This window comes from Talpa occidentalis, unplaced genomic scaffold (genome assembly GCF_014898055.3).
Source record: "Talpa occidentalis isolate TD23 unplaced genomic scaffold, MPIMG_talOcc4v2.1 talOcc4.4, whole genome shotgun sequence".
Lineage (NCBI taxonomy): Eukaryota > Metazoa > Chordata > Mammalia > Eulipotyphla > Talpidae > Talpa > Talpa occidentalis.
Window position 1 is genome coordinate 137,840,405 of NW_023604295.1, and position 23,223 is coordinate 137,863,627.

Below are 23,223 nucleotides of genomic sequence, written 5' to 3' on the forward strand. Positions count from 1 at the left end.
GCCCAATAAAGTTCAGGATAAAGAACTTTATGTTCTTGAATACTTTGGAAATAGCAGTTTTGCAAAACAGTTTGTGAAAAGTCAGAACATAAAAGCACCTTTCACTACTGAAAAACTAACCCAAATCCATCAATGTTCATGTTAATAGGCAGATCATCACAGAGTCCATCCCAGACTGCTGAAGAAGGGGAAGCTCTTAAAGTCCTACCTTGTCATACACTGTCAATAAAGAGCACTGCACCTAACCTATATGCATACATACATATGGAGAGAGATTTATTTTATGTAAAACTAATTACCAGTTTTTCTAAAGCAATTACTGAAGTTTTTATTCAAATAACACAGTGAAGGTACTATCATCTCTCCATCTTTATTTGCCCTGCCTATCGATTGATTGATCTACCTACCTACCTACCTACCTACCTACCTACCTACCTATTTATCTATCCATCCAATCTATCCATCCAGCTATCCATTTAGCTATCATCTATACATACATATGTTTAAGGTCTACAGCATGCTGACTTGATAAAATGATGACTAATTAATATATCTCCTCATGTAATTATTTGTGTGTGTGTGTGATGAAAACACTTAAAATTCATTGTCTGAGCACATTTCTAGTATTCAATACAACATTGTCAACTACTATGTTTGACCAACATGCCCCTAGATCCCCCACCTTCCTGCTCCTGGAAACCACCATGTACTCTCTGTTTATGTGAGTGTGTCTTGTTTAAAGAAAACTGCACAAAAGTGGATAATTTTTGTTATCCACTGCCTTTCCATGTCTGGATTACTTCACTTTAGAGCTCGGGCTCTTGCTAAGGTAGCTGGTCATCTCTCAGGCGCACTTGATGACTATCCCCCATGTATTGCTATGAGCTTCTGCTTACTCTTGGTGTTAGGGGTTATGGTAGCATGGTTTCGTGTTTGTTTTTGTTTTAATTTTTGCAGTGTCAATCGGGTTTCCATTTCCTGTCACCAGTGTCTTGTTTGTTGAAGGAATAAATGGAGATTATTCAGTGAATAGCATGTATCTCTGAGTTCATGGTAACTCAGTTGCTGTGATGGTTTCCTGACTCCAATTTTTTAACAGTTTATTCCTGGAGACTCCTATTGTCTCATCCTCTTGATTCAGGTAGGGGTAGTGGTTTTGCTGACCAAATTTGCAATATAATTATCCCTTGTCATCTTTCCAGTAATTTTATAAACATCAGACCCCCAGTAGGAAATTCTCTATTATGAAGTGGTTACTGTTATAAGTACTGAACGCTACGCTGGACCAGTATTTGTCTCTGCAAGTACCTTGCAGGAATGGGAAGGTTAGACTGTTCAATTGGCCTGTATGTATTTGAAGGCCATGCTTGGAGGCCCATGAATGGAGACAATTAGTGACATAAAAACCAGCAATAAAATTAACTGAAATTTTTACCCATGTGCATCTAAATTGAAGTGTATGACCTCCCGGTCATGTGCTAAGGGCACTAGCAAATTATAACCAGGTAGAAATGAGGGAGTCAAGGTATGAGAATTGGACTACTTGCTTCTAGCTTTACTGAGAGTTTAAACAAACAGTGATGCAGACCATTGTTGCTGCAATAAAAAAAAAAAGAGGAAAACGTGTATATTTACTGACAAAAATAGAATCTAGTTTAGAAATTTGAATTCTTAAGTTAAGCCATGGTTAGAGAGTTCAAGATTTTTCCTCAAAGACGCTCTTATTTTCCTAAGTGGAGACAGTATAGCTGAAAACAAGATGCAAAGGATAAGTCTGTGAGTTACTGAACTGGAAAGCACATTATAGTCACTCTCTTGCAGGGTGACATATGTAAATGTTAGGGTCTTGATTGGGAAAGGGTGAAGTTTCAATAATTAGAGTGGTGAAATTTGGAAGGATTTGGAAAACTCCCAAAATCTTGAACCACAAAACTCTACTGTGCCTGTGTTTGCAGAAAAAGTGAGGAGGGTTCAGCAAGAGGAGGGGCAGGGCATGTTCATCCTCCCTGTACTGCACCTTCACAGTCCATCGTCGCCCTCAGAACTATAATGAGGGGGAGAGTCCAAAAGCAGGCAGGGAGCCCATCACAGCCAACCCTTGCAGGAGGAGATTTATACCCCAAGGAATTGATGTTCCCAATTTATATGTGCATAAATATTTAATTGTGAAATAGGTCTTGAGAGTATGAGACCATGGAGTGTGAAATCAAATTTTAGAATTGGTTAAATCTATTCATATGAATGCATTTATAAGGATGCTGGATTCTCTGTGCTCACTCAATCGCCTGGAGTGGTTCTAATTGTTTGCTTATTTTGTTAAGTGAAAGCTGGAACCAACAGGGACCTGTGCTGAAGGAAGTTGATATACTATACATCTATTAGTCACTTATAGAAGAAGCAATATAGACTTAGGGAAAAAAGAGAAATAGAAATGGATTGAAAATGTGAAACCTGTTTCAATAGGTTTTAAATATATGGGTAGCTCATTAAGGAATATCCCACTTGCTCTGAATAATCAAAAGAACTCTAGGGTTGACAAAGGATTTACTTAAGTTACCAAGAAAAACACAAGCTTTCACTTAGTCAGAGGACATCAGTGAATTCATAGATTCCAGCTCCTTTGGAGAAGAACCATTTAGAACATCACGTCACATCACAAATGCATCCTGTGATTCTTCTTACAGGGACCTGCAGCAATTTATTTTGACTGTATACTGAGAAACAGGAACTACCAAGACCGATGTTTCTGAGAACACTGAACCACAATTCTGGGTTAACTCCAGTTCCTGGACATACAAAGTATTGCTATTGTGAACATGTCAGAGTGGCAGGTTATGAAAGAATCAGATAATGGTGAAATTTGGATGAGAACTTATCTCATATTGGTTCTGTGATTCCATTGTTTCATTTTCTTAATTCTGAAATGAATGGCTAGAGATCTGGATACATAGATGAAGATACAAATAAAGTAGATAGTAATATATCTATATAAATATGTGTTTACAGCTAAATAGATTAGATATAGAGGTGATATAGCTATATTCTCATCACCTGCAGAATCCTCACATAATCTCTTCTGACATGTGTAGTAAGGTAGGAAGACATGTGGAATTCTCTGAAGTCCTTTCTTGCCAATATGTTATTGAAGAGCACATGAGATTTATGGCGGAGCCAAGGAAATAAGGGACTTCTTTGAAGACTTTTGATAGTAGGGTAGTGATCCTTTCACATCTCCATCTAACTTCTGTTTTGACCTCGATTGAAGACACTTGAAATTTGGAAAGTGACAATGGATTATTTCAACTTCCTCCAACTGATTACTTCTATTCTGGCTGCTCTTGTATGTGTAATCTCTCTATTGGAACAAACCAATAGAACCACTGGCACCTGTTTTATGACTGATATATTAAGTACATTTTTCCTACCTCCTTATGCCAGAGAACACCAGAAGCATTAGCTTCATCTAGTAGAGATATTGTTGTTGTTTTGCAAAAAAGAAATAGATCCAACTCTGTACCCTAGAGCCCTGATTATGAGAACAATGATCAGCCAGCATAAAAGACATCCCACTAATGTACTATATTGAAGACCTCATGCTGTTAGAATAGGATAGTAGAAAATAGCAGATGCCTTTATAAGAAGCAGAGAATATGGATAAACCCCAGGAGACTTCAATAACATTAAAGGATTGTAACACATATGGAAAACTTTAAAAATAAAAAAATATGTTGTTTTGCTCCCACTTAGTCTATACTGTGGTAAAGTGTATATCACATTTGTGTATGGTGCTTTGACCCATTAATCAAGTAATAAGAGATTGCTAATTTTGAGTGATGGTCAAACTAGAGCTGCCTCTGCCAATCCTACCAACATTTTTATAAGCATTTTAATTGTTGCTCTGATGATACAATTATAAAACACTTTGAGTTTATTGTGGTTTTATGCAATTCATGTTGCAATACAGGAAAAATAAATTAGAAATTAACATTTGAGGTTAAGATGTTTGGATTCAGCCAAACTTTGAAGGAAATTCTGTTTTGACCAAGTTGTTGGTATATCCATGGAAGTGGTAATTTAAGTTAAATTTTTAAGGAAGACGTTTATTGAAGGTGAGAAAGTCGGGATGATGAAGGTTGGATTTTACATCCACTTAGGATTAAGGCAGACCTGACGACAGATAAGACTACGAATCAGCTGCCCAAATCTTAGATGAAATGAGTGAACATCCACAATACTCGTACAGGACAAGTCTTAACAGGAAAGGAATGTGGAGAGACAAAGATAGTGGCTTCAAAGCAGGAGGAAGAGGAAGAGTTTAGAAGTAGAAGAAAGAACCGAGAAAGATATTGAAACTACTTTCTGACTTGAAGTTCAGGCTCTGAGGGACTGAATATATGCTCTTCAAGGGTTGTGGAGGTAGTGGAGGGAGCTCTCCTTGAGTGATACTAAAATTGGAGATACTCTATTAAAAAGTGTGTGTATGCGTGTGTGGGGGGGGTTGTTAACCAAATTAAGTTGTTAGCCAAGAAATAGACATTCTAGAAGGAATAGTGGGAAAATTAAGAGGGAGAGAATTGGGAGATGGGTCATAGGTGAGACTGAGGGTAAAACAAATAAGCATGCCCAGAACTATTTACCTCAGGTGTTGTGAATGAAAATATGTGGAAAGTGAAACAAGGCATCAAGATTAGGAAAAGCTTTCCTCAGCCAAATGCTGGTAAATGGGTACAGGAGTGAGAATGGAACAGAGACCTGGTACCTGAACCCTGGCTATCTCTTTTAGAAGCTTCTCAATAAGTGAGCCATTCTTCAAATTCTCAGGGACATTTTCAGGGAATTCTTAAAAGTGTCCCATAAAGAACTTTCTCCTTAGGGATCTACCTAAGACACAATCTCTTAGTAAAAATTATTCTTTTGCCATCATAACAAAGAAAAATGAAACTTGCTCTATATAGCTATCTATCTATGAATAAATGATCTACTTTTGAGTTAATCACACCTTTCTAGAAATTTCTGCTCACTAAGTAATATCATATATTGTGTGAACTGTGTGTATTTCACAGAGATTTGTTGCCACAGGAGCAAGTTGGAGAAATATTTGGGCAAATATTTTGGGAGCTTCATGGAAAGGTTTTGAGAGTAATTTTATCAAATAGTAAAAAAAAAGACAACAATGGTATCTGAGTGAAATAAAAACAACCGCCATACAGAAGCAGAAAAGGAAACAAATCAGATATGGAAAAGAAATCTGAGTATACCTATAATTAGTATAGATGTGTGTGCACACACACAATGTTTGAAAACCAGCATCTAAAAGAGAATAATTGAAATCATTAATAAAAGAGAGAATATAGTTTGGCTGCCAGTACATTCGTATGGATAGTGTTGCAAGTAGCTATGAGCATAAAAACGTATCCCTCCCACACACAACACTCAGAGCCCGTGTCCCATTTCCACTGCTTTTTCATATGTTGCCAAGCAAACAGGATAGAAATATTAGCCCTGGGCGAGTATATTCAGAAGGACCCCTATGAATATGTGCTTTAGAGGACACATTCTCAATGAGAACGAAATTGTTCCCAAGGTAGCAATATTGGTTGTCGGTAGGTAAAAAAATCATTTTCTCCTTATGTATAATTCAGAAATATACATAGTGTATATAAACAACTATGCAATATATCTGGAGAATTAAAATTTTATGGGGGGGGACAATTATGGAAAAAGATGTCGAAAAAGTCTCCTTGAGGAGTCATAATGAAAAACAAAAACCTGCTTAAGAAACACTGCCTTCGAGAAAACTAAAGAGAAAAGGGGATGCAAAGTATATTCATTTCTTTTCATGCCTGCTGTCAAATTTTGATTAATCATATTTAATTTTATAGTGCATGAGTGAGGAATAGCAATTATCTTTATAGCAAGTTAAATATGATAAAGAGTAAAATATATTTAGAATCAGAATTTTTAGACTTTTTAGTAGCTGCTTACTGAGATATGTATAGAGCATGCGTGTGATAGAGAGTCTATCAGAGAGCACTGCATGAAGAACTTTCTTCCTCAGGGATCACTGAAAGACTGAGTGGGCAGAAACCACAGGAAGACCTGAAAAGATAAGAAATGACTCTAGAAGGGGCCTCCCTGGTGGCGCAGGCATTAAAGTCTCAGCTCTATGAAGCTATCACCAGCCACTGCAGCATGAGTTCAACCCCCAGGCAGGGAGATGACCCACATGGCGCAGCAGACCTCTCCTGTCTCGCCCGCTGCTCCCATCAGCAGTGGATTTCAGTCAATCTGCCTGTTCTGCTCCCTACTCTATTGAATCCTCTCCCTCCCCGCTGCACCTCTGGCCTGCACTCCACTGCTTGTATGCATAAATAAATAAAAATAAGTCTAAAAAAATAAAGAAATTGATTCCAGAAAAGAGAAAAACTGGTCAAAGAACAAACTGAAACTAACAAAATGACTTCCACCAAATAAAAGGGTTAACTGTCCTCTCCAATTGAGAGAGGGACCTGGGTGGTCTTTTCATTCCTCTGAGGGAGAGTCATGTCCCAGACAAAGGCTTTCTAGAAATCACTGCCTACCACCAAGAAGGCAAAAGAGGTGACGCCAGTGGAGAGAGTTGAGAGTTCAGTTAAAGAAGAATAGAGAGAATTCTTTATTAGCTCCAAAGTCCATGGAGGGAGGAGTCCCCAAAAGGCAGGGAGATTTGAAGAAGATCCGAGCACTACAAAATGTCATCCCTAACCTAAGAGGACAATGAAGACATCATTATCTTCTATTGAGAAACTAAATGGGTTTTACACATGAAGTTTGCCCAGGACTTATTCTTGGATTTATGTAGTTTATCTACTCAATGTTGATCGATGTGATAAGTTCATTTTTGTGAATTAGACCTCTTAATTTAACTTTGTGGCAGTGTGTTTGTCTAATATTTTAGCTACACTCTGCAATGTTGGTAATATTCCAAAAACCTCCCAAGGAGAATTTAAAAAAATGATAGTAATGATGCAAATGATAGTAATATGTGCTAATAAATCTGTGTCTTCAGTTTTTTTCTTTGAACAGGTGGTTTGTCATCGACTCTCCTTTATGAGACTGAGAAAAATATGATTTTCTCTATATTTTTAAAACCAAATCGTTAGGGACTGGCCTCGGTTTTGATACATCTACATGTGATTGTTCAGTAGGAATTTTCCATTTTTTAATTGACTCCCTAAACAACAAGGGCTGCTAACTCCTTTGCCTACATCTGTTCCATTTGACAGGGCATTTGTGCCACAGCCCGAGGTCCTGTCAGCCTGGCTTGTTCGAGCCCATCTGAGGCATACGTAGTTGACTTGTTTTGTGGAGAGGCTGCCAGTTTCATCACAGCAACAAAAACTTGTCATCTAACTGGTCTAGAGAGTGTCAGTATTAACTTTAACTCATTCATCTGTCAGAGATTCTGCATCACAGCTGAAGAGGAATTTGCAATTTAAATTGATTGCCAAGTACTTAACATTAATTGACATGCTAAATCCACAACTGAGTAACAAATCATGACTGGTGCCAATCATTCTAGAGAACATGATTCCCCATCTCGCTGCCCATTTTAGCTTCAGAGGTGGAAATGACATTTTGGAGTCTCTTCCTTCAGAAAATCCATTTCTCTAAGAAAGAGGTGCAGGATGGTCTTGACTCTGAGGATGAACACCTGTGCTATGAACCGGTCAAGAGAATCAGGATCCTTTCTATGTCATGTAAAGTGTCCAAGAAAAATGCTTCATTGATCTTCATTGGTAACAATGACACCAGTACAAGAGCTTTCTCTAGAGTACCAGGTGCACATAATAGTTCTTTCCCATTACAAAATTAGTTTTACAATAGGCAGAGAGGGGAGTTAAATTAAGTGACATATATCTTTGTCACCGCATTTACCCCTGTAATCATCATTTCTTTCTAGCCCAAAATCTTTCAAATGCCTAAACAAAAGGCAATTAACCTTTCAATCTCTGTAGCCAGAGTGAAAAGAAAGTACAGAGATAGGTGGTCGAATAAAGGAGAAAATTTGCAGGGGGTTGTGCTGGCAACTTCCTGCTCCACAGTTTTCTTTCTGTTAGCATAAGTCTCTCTTTGGCATCTCCCTGCCCCCACCATAGTGTTGAAAATACACTTCTAAATATCTTCTTTGTTTTAGCAACATCACAGCAAAACTAAACAATTGCATTCTTTGTGATATGCTTTATAAGAAATTTTACCTGTGTGAATTGGCTCGGCGGCCTCTTTTTGAGCCTCCATGATTATAAGGGTGATGTGTGGATGAATACAGCAGGCAGCGATTTATTCATTTTCTTATGGGGTCACCAGGATGTGTAACCTTCATGCATACCTATCTTTATGCAACACTTCCATAAATATTCCCTGTTTCTGATTCATGCTTATAAATGATAGTTCAGAACACATTCATACTGCCAGTCACTGGTTACTCATGCTTGAAATTAAAAATCTTTCAGACTGATGCCATTTTTATATTTAGTTAGGTTTAACTTACTACACAAAGTATGAAAAATAAGGCAGTGAAGATAAGAAGTTAGCAGACATAATCTTACTGATAAAATGATAGCAGGCTGTTCTAAAAGGAAGACGAATAACATCAATCTAATCATATTCTGCATTAACATTATTGAACTCAGAAATATGGATTCACAGGAACAGTTACCAAATGCCATTATGACATGCATGAAGTGAATGCACCTTTACAAGAAATTAGCTCATTAGCAAGAAATACAAAGAATCTATGACTCATTTTGGGGAAAGTATACAAAAGGACAGAAAAAATGAATTTTTGCTCAGATGATATATATTCCTTTCCAATTGTTATGAAAAAAAAACATTGCTGTGAAATCTAATTCATATCTGAAATAACTGCATTTAATATTTTTATTTTAAACATTGATATTTGCTAATATACATACTATATAATAGGAATTGTAGTTTCACGTCATACACATCATAAAGAACTCTCCCTAAAAAGATTTAGCATTCCTATGAATTTATTAATACAGCTGAAAAAATACTTTTTGAGGAAATATTATAAAATTACCTAGGAAGATTTGAATTTAAAAAAAAAAAACAAGTTTGGGCAGTATTTGCTAATATTAACCTGATGGTACAATTAATTATTTATTGGTACAATTAATTAAATAATTAAATAAATAAATTATTTATTTTGAGAGACTGTACTGACAATCTAAGATGGTGAGCAGATCACAATTGCAATGTTCTCTTTTTTGGAAAAGATACTTTGTTACCCATAATATATGTGTGTGTGTGTGTGTGTGTGTGTGTGTGTTTATATACATACATATTTTAAAATTTTGTGTTAAGAATTATCCTTTTTTTTTAAGTATTATTCATGGGTCTCCCTGGTGGCGCAAGGTGTTAAGATACAACCTATGAAGCTGTCCGCAGCTTCTGCAGCATGAGTTCAATCCCCAGCCTGTCAGGGAGCTACCCACATGTGCAGCAGACCTCTCCTGACTCGCCCACTGCTCCCCTCAGCAGTGTATCTCAGTCAATATGCCTTTTCTGTTCCCCATTCTGTCTCAGGTGAATCCTCTCACCCCTGCACCTCTGGTCTGTACCCCAGCTCTTGCATGCATAAATAAATAAATGTTTAAAAAAAGTATTATTCATTATTGATTTTATCGAGGTAACATTGGTCTTCAACTCTGTATCTGATTCAGAGGTACAGGTTCACACCTGCAGATGTGTGCCACCACACCCACCCACCCCAGGACCCCAACAGTCCTCCTGTCCCCCTAGTTATGATGAACATAGAGTTGCAGCATAATGTTGTAATTATTTTTTTCAAACAAATGCCATATTTGTTTAAATACTCTTTTAAAAAGAAAAGATAGACCTTAAAAGTGAATTGAATAAAATGATAGGATGTCGACAGTTTATTGGATAAATCAGTACAAGAAGTTAAATGCCATACTAACAGAATAAGAGAAACTTAACACTGTCATAATATGTGAGTGAATTGCCTTTAAGTAAGTCATTGAATTATTTACAAAGGAGGAATCCAAAACAGATTGATATGAAATTACAGCTTATTTGGAATTTTTATAAATTTTCAATAATTCATTTATTGATAGTTCTTAAAGATTGAGACTATGTAGCATATGTAGAATGATAAAGAGAAACTGAGGGACATAATGAGACATAGAATATACAGTGTAATAGATTTCAGAGAAAGAGCAACTGGGAAGATAAAAATTGATAAAAGAATAAGGCATTGTAAATAAGTTTATATCAATAATTTGAAAATATATTATGAAATAGATGATTTCCTTGAAAAACAAAACTTTTGTAAAATGTACACAATAGAAAAATAGATAGTTTTCTATCTGTACAAGGAAGAATGTGATAACAGCAATTGAGTCCCAAGTGGACAAATGCTAGCTGTGAGAGTTATGAAACAATAGGAAATCTCACAAAGTGTTAGTGGGTATTTAAGACTGAATAGCCACTCCTGAATATATACCTAAAGGACATCTTGCTATGTTTATTAGAATATAACATGCAATAAATTTTCAGTGCAGAGGGTATTTTTGGCAGCAAAAAACATCAGAAACAATCAAAATATCCGGCAAATGTAGGATAAATAAACATATTATGGAATATTTACTGAAATGTATACAAATACAAGCATGGCTTACAAAAAAAAAACATACATCAAACCAACAAAATTCAAGTTACATGTCACTACTACTATATAGTCACTTAGTTTATTCATACACATTAAATGGAATTATGTCTTAATATCAAATTCAGGAAGAAGGCTTTCTTTTGGAAGGTAGGAAAACAGTGCTTTGGGCAGAAGTAAATGGTCAGATTCTTGTTATTTATAAAGATTAATTTCCTAAAGTGGTGACAGGTGCCTGAGTGTTACTTATGTTATTACCTATGCATATTTGCATATTAATACATTTTTGACATAAAACACACTTAGATAAAAGAATGTATAAAATTTTAAAGACATTTCATTAAGAATACATAAACTGACACCATCAATTTTTTATTGATAAGGCTGAGATTTCTCTGGAGAATCTAAAATTCTAATAATTAAAGTGGCTTCTACCTGTGTGTGATGATTGTTACAACTAAAATGTGAGCCTCGGGGCCTCCCTGGTGGTGCAAGGGGTTAGCATCAGCACTATGAAGCTATCTGCAGCCACTGCAGCATGAGTTAGATCCCTGGCCATGGAGCTACCCACATGGTGTGGCCGCAGACCTCTCCTGTCTCACCGCTGCTCCCCTCAGCAGTGTATTTCAGTGGATCCACCTGTTCTGCTCCCCACTCTAGCTCTGTTGAATCCTCTTACCCCTCCTACATCTGTCCCATACCCTAGTTCTTGTATGCATAAATAAATCTTTAAAAAATAAAAGATAAATAAAATGTGAGCCTGTCATTTGTATGGGAAATTGAAAAACTTTACAGATTGACAATTCTTCAAGATCATGACAGCCCTTCAGAGACTCTCACCTAATCCTGCCTTTCATCTCTGTATACAGGCACCTGAAAACAATTTTACCAAAACACCTTTTTTTGTTTTTGTTTTGTAAAAGTAAATTATTTCTGACCACTGATAAAGAGCAACGAACAGCTCAGTGAGTAAATATTGACTTATGGTGCATAGCAGAGTAATTCTGTTAACTCTAACATATGCGTAACAAGATGGAGAGACATCTGTTCTCTGAAGATAGGAAGAGCTAACATTTCTTTTTTCCATCATTGCTATATATCGACACACCCAAACTACAACATAAGTATATATAAACCAAACAAACAAAAATCCAATTTTCAAATGCTTTCTTCGTGCCATCTAAACCTTAACACAACTCATCACAGATTTGCATGCTTAATTGTCTGTCACTTGAAGGCATTTAATGTGGAGATCTTAAGTTTTGACTCTCAAAAGTAATAAAGATAATTATGAACAACTTTTATCATCACAAATTTTAAAGACAGCATAGAGGTACCTCTCTCACCAAGGTCGTGTTGCCAAATGGTAAAGAGAGAGGAGGCTCTACTGATGATGTGGGGAAGGAAGGAAATTTCCCTTATCCTTCTGTCTTCTTGAACTAGTCTAGGAATGCAATTAACATCAGGCAGATTAGTGGGAGAAAAAAAAAAACAACTTTACGTATGTTTGGGGAATCTACCTACATGTAGATTCTGATTCCACTGAGGGAAGTGAGGGAATGTATCCTGAGTTCAGGAGTGGGATAGGGTTTGGGGCTTGAAGGACAGAAGAGGGGAATTGGATGACCATTAGGTGACTCCTATGACAAAGACCAAATGATCTACAATTAGATGTTTGTCCTGCCATCCCGGTAGGTTTCTTTGATGGAAAGGTTAATTCTGGTGAAAATGAAAATCATAATTCAAGATAGTACACCAACTTTCATTTCCCTAGGTTGTTAAAAAAAAAGTTGATGACTACATGGTAAGAATAATGAAATTTTACTCAAATGAGAAAGATTGGCACTTCATTAAGTGAATTATACAAACAGACATTGTGAAAAGATGAGCTTAGTAGCTAAAATGAAATCTGAAATTATTCTATTGGAAATATGCAAACAGATATTTAAAATAAAACAATGTGGTGCAAGTGGATACAAAATATGTTAAAATTTGAATCAATGGATCTTTAAAAAACATGGCAAAAGAAGCAGAACATCTAGTAGAAAGATTTTAAGAATCAAGTAATTACCTCAAATGGGACTAAATGCATTTTTCTTGTTCCCTGATGGTATTTTAATTTTTTTTTTCAATCTGTTTGGTGTGGTAATGTTGGTTTATAACACTGTCTTTGTTATAGGAGTTGTAGGTTCACACTTCTATAAATGTTATGTTTTCACACCAAAGCTCATATATTTTATAATGGTCTCCATAAAGAACCAATCAGGGCCTTCCTGGTGGCCTAGGGTTTAAGTTTCAGTGCTGTCACTACTATGGCCTGAGTTCGATCCCCTGCCAGGAAGCTAACCCACATATAGCGCAGCAGACCTCTCCTGTTTCACCAGATGCTCCCCATAGCAATGTATTTCAGTCAATCGGCCTGTTCTGCTCCTTACTCAGTCTTTGGTGAATCCTCTGGCATACACCTGTACCTCTGGCCTACACCTCAGTTCTTCTACACAAAAAGAAAAAAAAGCCTCCCAAATGATAACTTAAAAAAAAAAAGTATACATGTATATCCCAGTTTCAGGATTGTGCAATAATAATTAAATGAGAAAATTGCCGGTGTTAGAAAAGCAATTTGGGAAGTCAAAGGAGAAATAAGCTAGCAGAGATTCCTTTATCTTTAAATAGGATTTGGATCAAGTAGGTCCAAAGGTGGAATGTAACCCAGGAGCAGGTAGCCAAGCAGAATGCAGATTATGTCAAATTCTGAAAAAGGATTCTATCCCAGAATTGCATCAGACCCACACTGTGCTTATAACACAAGAAAACGTATGCATTTTCTCTGTTTACAGAAAGATGCACACATTCATGTTAACGTATATACTGTAGCATGCCCACATATGTGAGTCCTTTTTTTTTACACTGATGCTTTTATTGTAATTATTCTAGGTCGATTTTGAACAGAATGACAGAAGTTAAGTGACCGAATACTGTATATATGAGGAAAATAGCATTGAAACAAAACAGTCTCTGAAATATCACACATATACACACCCCCCCACACTGTATCACCATGCAGTTTGCATGCTAGATTATTTTTCCTTTGATAATTCACTATGAAATCACTTTGAGACATGTAAAGTAAGCATGATTCTTTACTTTCTTAATATCAGTTTCGGAAGCTAATAAATTATTAAGTATTTCATATCCTATTTTAGCTAAAATCAAATTTTGATAATTAATGCAAATTATACTTGCTAAATTTAGGAATGGAGTATAATTTAGGTAATTTAAGAACCACCATATGTAGTTTCAATTAAAAAAAGTTTCCTGTTAGACAATTTTACATACATTGAGTGTTTTGTGTGTCTACCTTGGCATTTTACTGCTGCTAAAGTGGAGAGTAAAAGTTACAGGGAACAGAAGAGGTTCAACATGCTATTCAGAGAAAGTTGTACAATTCCAAACAGAGTAAATTTGGTCTGAAATGGTAATTTTTGGCTTAAAAACCTTGATTATATAAAATGTTCTTAGTTACATAGCAGTGAAGTCTCTGTTTAGTAAGTTTAAATTAAGGCATATACTACAATTTGCACAAGATTTACAATGTTTGAGTAAATACCATGTGCATTTGGGAAAAATCAAATAGAATACTTAAAGGTAATGTTATAAACACATAAGTATACAGAATAATTAAACATGAAATTATTTATTGTTATGCATATATTGCTATTAAAGACCATTGAAAAGAAGTAAATTTTATGGTAAACTTTTAGTTTTATCTTGAGATTTAATATTTAATTATTGAAGTGAAAAAACTCAGTCTTGTTTGCACTAAAAATTATTCTCTATTATGCCATCTCCAAGTGAAACATTACCTGTGATGTACAGCAATTTAATTATACCTTTTATCTTTAAAATCTCATTCATTTTGGCTTTACGTTAGATAACATTTGTAGAAAAATTGCCATTAATGTAACATATTTATAAATTACTTGGGTGTGAACTTGTTAACAAAGTAAATGCGCCTACCATGGTTGTTTCCGCGATGGAACCAAAGCTGTTTATGAATATGTTGCATGTGACATTAACTGGAGGGCCTGAAAAAAAGATTGAAACGTAAGTGCATTTAGATACTCATCAAAAATATTTTCAAATATTTCAATGCTCCTCCTTATTCATTTTAATAAAGAAAAGTATATTTGTACATAATTGGGTGTGGTGCTTATAAATGAAGGCAATTATTCTGCGGAATAATCTGGATTGCAAATCAGAAATTGATGGTCTCCTATAATGCTGACCATGATATTAGTCATTAACTTCTTTGGATCTTAGATTTTTCTTGATTCTGGTGTGCTAATGACTATCAATGTCTGAGTAAGTCCAACACCTAAGCCCCTTCAGGGAGTTTCTGTTGATTTTTTTCCCCAGGTATAGGTCATATTTTCCTCCTGTTCCTTTGCACATTATATAACTTATGTTCAATGTTGGACACTTAAGATAATATAATATTGCCAATCTGGGTACCAGATATTCTACTTAGAATATTCTACTTAGATTTATAGTTGTTGCCAGTGTTTCTTATCATTGTTGTTTGCTGCTAAATGACTTACCTGGACTAATACTTTAAAGATTACAAAGAATGAAATGGATACAGTGCTATGAGGTTACTCAGAAGGCTCTGCTTTCTATACTTTAAGTTTCTGATGAATTTCAGGGCCTCCCTGGTGGCGCAAGAGTTTAAGACGCAACATATGAAGCTATCTGCAGCCACTGCAGCTCAAATTCGATCCCCAGCCAGGGAGCTACCCACATGGCACAGCAGACCTCTCCTTTCTCACCTGCTGCTCCCCTCAGCAGTGTATTTCAGTCAATCTGCATGTTCTGTTCCCCACTCTGTCTCTGGTGAATCCTCTCACCCCCCACACCTCTGGCCTGTACCCCAGTTCTTGTATGCATAAATAAATAAATCTTTTTTAAAAAAGTTTCTGATCCATTTCAACCAAGGCAACAATCTTGGAGTAGTTTTTCTACCTTAACTATTGGTATGTAGATTCAAAAATGTTGTAGAGAATGAATGAGCTCAGTGAAGATTTTAAATCTTTCATTGCCATTACAGAGAGCACCTGTTTAGCAGTCCTCAGCCAATCTGCTAGGTCTCCGTGCCAATGTAAAAGCTGTTATATCCATCGAACACACTGCTATGTTTAGCCACAGAGCAAATAACTGCTATAACATCCATATGGCAATGGGGCTTTTAAATTGTCATTACATTAAACCAGTGTTGGCATGAAACATAAGTGGCAGTAATTGCAGATGTTTTCAGCACCATGTTTTCTTTTAGATGTCTCATAAAGAAACAGAACATGGCTTTTCAGTTCAGAGATGGGTGAAGGCAAAACAGTAAAGCACAATGCAATGTCTTGGCAATGATATTATTGTGATGCATGTTGGGGAAAAATTACCCACCAGGCAGATCTAGAGCAAACAAACAGATAAACAAAAAATAACTCAAGTGATCACAAAAATGACTTTTGTAAGGAATTCTTGATGTAGTATATTAAAGTCACACCCTTTTTAATTGAAAGATTAAATATCAGCAATATTCTGTCATTTGTTTTTATGATATAAATATCATAATGTATATAATATGATACATTTGACATCTATTATGTAATGATGCCACTATGTGAGATAACATTTTGTGAACCCCAAAAAAATGCAATCTCTAGATTTTAAAAAATGCAATCACAGTTGGAGACAGAATGACTACTGTACCAGTACTTTCTGCTTGAATCTAAATTAGACATAAGGGTTATCAAAAACCAGCTGAAGGCAGATAAGTGGTTAAAGATGTGGTCTATATAAAAAATGGGTCACTGCTCTTTGGTTAAAAAAAGATAAAATTCTGCCATATTGTATATTGCAATATTGTAATATGTATATTATGCAATATTATTGCAATAATACTACAATATGGATGGGCACAGTGGTTATTAAACGTAGTGAAATAAGTCTAAAGGAGAAAGACAAATATCAAAACAATATCATTCATGTGAATCAAAGCATAAAGAATCAAAACAAATAATGAACTACATAAAAGAAAAATAAAGTTTCAGGCTATAATAAAATATAAAAAATAGATACAAAATATAAAAAGAATATTTGATCCCATTGTGAAGGCCCAAACAACAAGGTTAATGAAAAGAAGTAAAATGTGGCAAAGACTGGTAGAATAGTATGATGAAATAATATTGGTTTATGGCGGTACTTTTATTTGCTATTCAATTGCTTTTTATCTGTAAAACTAACTTCTACTTTCAAATGATGCCTGGAAGCCTTTCTTTCAAGATGGGAAATTGAACATAATTTTCTTTCTGAGACCGTAAAATTCATGTTATCAAATAAAAATGAAACAACATATCGAACCCAAGAGAATGGGAGGAAAGTCATCATTCATTTAATGATATAAAGCTAGGACAATGATGGACAGATGAAATAGAGCAAAGCCTAAAATGAGTGCAAGTTAGGATGTGTGGAAAGAGAAACTAAAGTACTAAGAACAACCTAGGAACTTATGTTTAGGGTCACCATTTATAGGAGGTGGTTATAAGAAAGACCCTGATCACCTGTGTCAGAAAGCTCCCTACTTCTCATCCATGTTCCCATTGAGCAAGAGTGGCCTGGGTTTGAGCCCTTAGAATTACTGAAGTAGTGGAAATAGCTTCCATTTATTATTATTATTATTTTTTTTTACTTTTTGCAAGCCTTGTTTCTTTCTTTTTTTTAAAGATTTATTTATTTATACAAGCACTGGGTACAGTCAGAAGCGCAGGAGGGTGAAAGAATTCACCAGAGCCAGAGTGATGTAGAACAGGCAGACCAACGAAATACACTGCTGAGGGGAGCAGCGGGCGGCAGGAGAGGTCTGTGCACCATGTGGGACCCTCACCGGTGGCCGGGGATCGAACCGGTGCTGCAGAGGCTGCGGACAGCTTCGCAGCCCAGTGCTCAACCACTGCACCACCAGGGGAGGCCCTGCAAGCCTAGTTTCTTAAGGTGATTGGAAATAATAGGGTTCTATGAGTTGATACTGCCTTTCTTAAAAAAGTATCTCAAGAAAATCCTCATCTCACCGAATGACAGCCAGAGCTAGTTGCAGATCATGATGATGATTCATATAAATAGGCAAATAAGCAATAATTGGGTGCCTCAGAAATGCCAAGAACTAAGACCGCAAAGCTGGTCAACACCTAAAAATTCTTTCTGTGTATGAGGCACAGTTCTACACATCTTACATGTGTGCTAAACACATCTGAACTCATTTCATCCTCATAGCTCTACAAGGCAAGCTTCTATTACCATTCCACTTTGCAGATTCCAAAACTGAGGCACAGGTAGATTAATGTTTTTCATGGTAGTTAGGATAGCATGCAAACCCAGTCAGTCTGGCCCTGATGTCACATTCTTAACTTCCCCTGTTATTTACTGTCTTACTGGCATGAGCTGTGCAATGTAGCACTATAACCAGCTACCACAGACAGAGCGGATAAGGAAGCCTGGGGGATTCTGGAAGCACAAGAAATAGGATTTAACAAGTCCTTGGGGCTGGGGGAAGAATAAGCAGCTATTCAGAACAGGCCACAGGGGATGAAGAAAGAGGAATCTTTCTAGGCAGGAAGACTAGCATACAGAAATGCCTGAAATAATACACTAAGGAGACTCTTTAATTGTCTCCCCCCACCAGCTTAATTGAGATATAATTGACAGTAACATTGTGTGAGCTTTTCAGCACACAATGGATTGATCTGATACACTTACATATTGGAATATGATTGCCACCCAGCATTAGCTAACATCTCTGTCATCTCCCGTAATTATTCTTTCTTTTCCATGGTGACAAACATTTAAGATCAACTCAGTAACTTTCAAGTATAAAATAGAATATTGTTAACTATCATCATAATGCCATGCATCAGATCCCTAGAACTTAGTCATTTTCTGTTTGCAAAAAGAATATTAAAATGGAGAAATAACTCTTGATAACTGGGTGAAACAAGCTTCCTGGCAGTACCTCAAAGCTAAAGCCAGCTGAAGTTTGGCATCTGGACATCTCCAGATGAAAGCCTTTTTGATATTCAGCAGTCACCTAGATCAATGGTCTGGCCAGGGCAGTGACATGTCTCAGATTTCCCTTTCCAGGATGAGAAACTACCTACAGACTCCCACCCACCCACACCCACACACACACACACACACACAGAGAGAGAGAGAGAGAGAGAGAGAGAGAGAGAGAGAGAGAGAGAGAGAGAGCACTATGTCAGCCCTCATGCAAATCAATTCAATCCTTCCTGAGTTAAACAGCACTTCTACCACATGTAAGTAAACTAGGGCTTAAAGAAAATGAACAATATGAAAACAATTGTTCCCACAGGTAGACTAGAACAATCACTTGGCAGAAAAGAGAAACAGAAGAGGAGGGATGCAAGAATAGAGGCATTAAATTCACATCTAATTAGTAAAAAGGAATCTTACAATTAGTAAGTAAGTACAAAGTTAGTACAAAGGAATCTAGAAAGCAATCAGGGACTCACCAGAAGTAACCAACTTTATTCTGGACTGTCTCAGATAAGCAGAGCTCTGAGTGGGGCCTGTTGAGATGAGGGATTACTGCTTTTCATTATTTTGAGGGCAATTTATTTTTTTTACCAAGTTTAGTTACATGGTTTTCACTGTTGTCATAAAAGAAAAAGAGCTAAACATACAAAGTAGCACCTGCCTGGCAAACTGTGACAGCACCTCTAGGATCTCACAATCAAGGATCGTGGTAATGAGACCAAAACACAATGACAGAATTAAATTCTTCAGAGAGAGAGAGAGAGAGAGAGAGAGAGAGAGAGAGAAAGAGAACTTGAAAATTAAAAAAAGAACAGGATATGAAGAAGGAGACAAGAAACAAGAAACTGCTGGTTACAGGGATAATTGGATATTTCTTAACTTGTCAAACGTACTTTTCAATGACGTTATTTTATACATACACCACTCTTGGGCATCTAGCCAAAGCACAAAAAAAACAACAATATAAAAATGTGTAAGTTCTACTATATTGCAACATTATTTACAATCCATCATTGAAGCAAACTAAAGGGCTATTGATAGAAGATTGGATCAAGAAGATGTGTTACAGCCACACTGAATACTATTCAGCCACAAGGAAAGACAAAAATGCCATTTATAGAAAACTGGAAGGATTTGGAGGGAATCATGTGTAATAAAACAAATCAAGTGACACAGGTTAGACATTTCCATGGTGGACACTTTGATAAGTTAAAATTTATAAAAAACTAGTGCATAAAAAATAAACAATAAAATGAGAATTGTGAGATTAACAGGGAGAGAGCTGGTTTATTGGAAATAAGCATTAGAATTCTGGGTGAAATCAATTTACAAATGAGTTCTCTTTAACCTACTGAGATCACATTTCATGTATAGTGGTAAGCAGAGCAGTTACCTTTAAAATTGGGTCTGATTCTTGCATCATACCCGGATGTCCTACCCATTAATTTATCCAGAAAGTCAGACGGTGACATGGGAGCACTTCGAGATCTTGCACTGTCTGTTTCCTTAGTTGCAACCAAACTACAAAACAGAAATAAAGTTGGTTACAAAACAGAAAAAAAAATACAAATTTTACAAATAAAGGTCTTCCTAATGACTGCCACCTACATGTATGAAATAAAACCGCTAAGCAAAAATAATCTTTGAAAACAAAAAAGGAGAAAGACAAATACTTGATGATTTCTCATAGGTGGGACAGACAACACAAGCCCTGGAAATCTGGCTGCAGAATTTAGGCCACAATAATGAGCAAGGGGCAGGTGGAGAGCAAAGTGGGAGGGGCCCAGTGGATGGTGGTGGAGGAAAGTGGCCACCTTGGTGGGTGTGATACAGTGTCCACATGTAAGAGGATATGATCCTCTATCTCTCTATCATGATCCTCTATCTCTCCATCATACACTATGTGATCCTCTATCTCTCCATGATACACTATATGGTTAATAATATCCTAATGTCAGTTTGGTATTTGTAGATACACAGTCAATATTTATAAATTTTCATATGAACTCAACCTAAACGTGAGAAGAGACATTATTTTTTAAAGATTTATTTATTTATGCATACAAGAACTGGGGTACAGGCCAGAGATGCAGGGGGTGAGAGGATTCACCAGAGACAGAGTGGGGAACAGAACAGGCAGACTGACTGAAACACACTGCTCAGGGGAGCAGCGGGTGAGGCAGGAGAGGTCTGCTGTGCCATGTGGGTAGCTCCCTGGCTGGGGATCGAACTCGTGCTGCAGTGGCTATGGATTGCTTCATATGTTGCACCTTAACCCCCTGTGCCACCAGGGAGGCCCCCGAGAAGAGACATTATTTTGTGTTGATTCTGGAAACAAAGCTACATCAAAGATTAGGTTGTCAGAAGTTGTATTTCCTCCAACTTTATTTCTGATTGCAATTTTTAGTTAAAACTATCCTCAGTGCTCCAGGCATAAGAAAATATGAAGGTCCGGCTGTGAAATATAATTATTATTGCTTTTATTGAAGAAAAATATCACCTTTCAGCTTTTGTGAATTTTTCCTAACAATAATAAAATTTCTGTCTGCTAGATTAAAAAATAATGTTCTTTTCTTAAATTAGAGTGTTTCCTATATAAGTAACATTACTGTTAAAAATTCTTCCTGCTTCTACTTTGTTATTGATCGACAGTACATTTTGTTCAGATCTAAAATTTGTGCATCAAAATTGAGAAATTACCATAAATGTCATCTGTGCACCTGGATAGTGTATAATGAGAACCTGTTTCCGGGAAAAGTAGAGGAGCATTGTACTTTTTTAATTCAAATATTTTCCTTTAATGCAGCTGTTCATCTTAGAAAACCGTGAGTGTAACTCTACCCCCTGGGTTGGTCCACAGAAGACCTGAGCCGGCTTACTAAGATCAAACAATTCTTTCCATCCATGGAGTTTTGCTCCTGGAAATGAAGCAGTCTTTCTGAGTACACATGGTGCTTAAAACTGAAATATTCATGCTGGTGTTACTTCCTAGACACTGTCAATCATCACATCCTCCCACCTCTGTCACTCGACTCAGAGCTTTTTTAAACCCTGAACCTTTGTGGTCACCACCTGATTTCAGAAGGATCAGGTTTTTGAATTCCTCCTTCTAGAATTTTCATAAGAAGTGAAAATGGACTTAGAGTCATCATCTAGAGTTGTCTATCACACACATAAGCACAGTGATTCATTAGCACAGTCTTAGAATCATTATCAAGGATAACATGAGAATGATATTTCTGATAGCATAGTATTACAAGTATCATCACCTAGTAACTTACATCCTGTTTTAGAGGTTCTTTAGCTCTGGAATTTAAGTTCATTTTCTCCCCAGTGAACTGAACTCTTGTCTTTTTTGGTTTTCTCCATAAACGGAAACTTCTCTCCCCTTTCTGTAGCTTTCATATTACTTATCACCTTTTATCTCTGATTCTTACTGAGCAGCTGAACTCCCTGCCATTGAAATCTCTGCAAAGTTTATTCTAATGTATTAAATAAGAAGAAAGAAACCACTATCTTCTAAAAGAATCCCTTTACCATCTGATTTTAAGTAACTTTTACCTTTTTTCTTAAGCAATATGTTTTCATTTTCCATGGTCCAAGATATAGAACAGAAAGTCATTATAGATGCTCAAATAGCTCCTACTGGTGCTTTGAAAACATTCTTTATCTCCCTTGCAATATCCTTTCAGTTATGGGAAAATAAACTATATTCTCCTATCAGCAAATATACCAATTTACTGACTCTAAACCATTAACACCTGTCCCTCACTTTTTGAAAAATAACAGATAACTATGCTAAATGGGCAATCTCTCTCATTTTCACTCCTTAGGGAAGATTATCAGATCTTATCCAGGTTAGCCCAGCTTGAGTTATGTGAAAGGCAGAGAAAAGAGCAATGTGTCCACCACGAGGGCAAGCCAGCAGTCAACAGAAGCTGGAAGAGGAAGGAACAGTGTCTCTCCTAGGCCCCCTGTATGGAGTTTGGTACTGCTCACATCTTGTTTTGAATCCAGTGAACTGATTTCAGACATCTGACCTCCACAACTGTGAGAGAATAAATATATGTTGCATGAAGCCACCTGACTTATGGTTACTTGTGATGGAAGCCCTAAGACATAAATACAAGCCTCCCAGTAGGTTTTTTTTTCATATTGGTTACTCTACTTTTCTACCCCAGAGTTACACTATAGCTTGTTTTTATATAATAAATGTTTTAGTTGCATTTTTGTATTTTCTGAGACATTAGTGTCATACTTTATTTTATTTCTTGGCACATGGTTTCCTTTTACTCTTTGGATATATTTGAAATAACTTGTTTAAAGTCTTTGTCTAGTAATGCCTGTGTCTTTGCTTCCTCAGGGGAGTTTCTATTGTTTTTTGGTCCCAGTATCTGGGCCATAGTTTTTGTTTCCTTGAGTGTCTCATT

General features: G+C 36.5%; 1 protein-coding gene across 2 annotated transcripts in view; it reads right to left on the reverse strand.

The window, feature by feature from the left end:
- GLRA3 (glycine receptor alpha 3) overlaps positions 1-23,223 on the reverse strand; it is a 107,994-nt gene that overhangs the window by 60,242 nt on the left and 24,529 nt on the right. For both annotated transcript variants that reach the window (XM_037524735.2, XM_037524734.2), the window contains exons 2-3: positions 20,187-20,314; positions 14,708-14,775 (exon numbers count right to left, since the gene is read on the reverse strand). In XM_037524735.2, the coding sequence (XP_037380632.1) occupies positions 14,708-14,775; positions 20,187-20,314 (196 nt within the window). The remainder of the gene's footprint in view (positions 1-14,707; positions 14,776-20,186; positions 20,315-23,223) is intronic.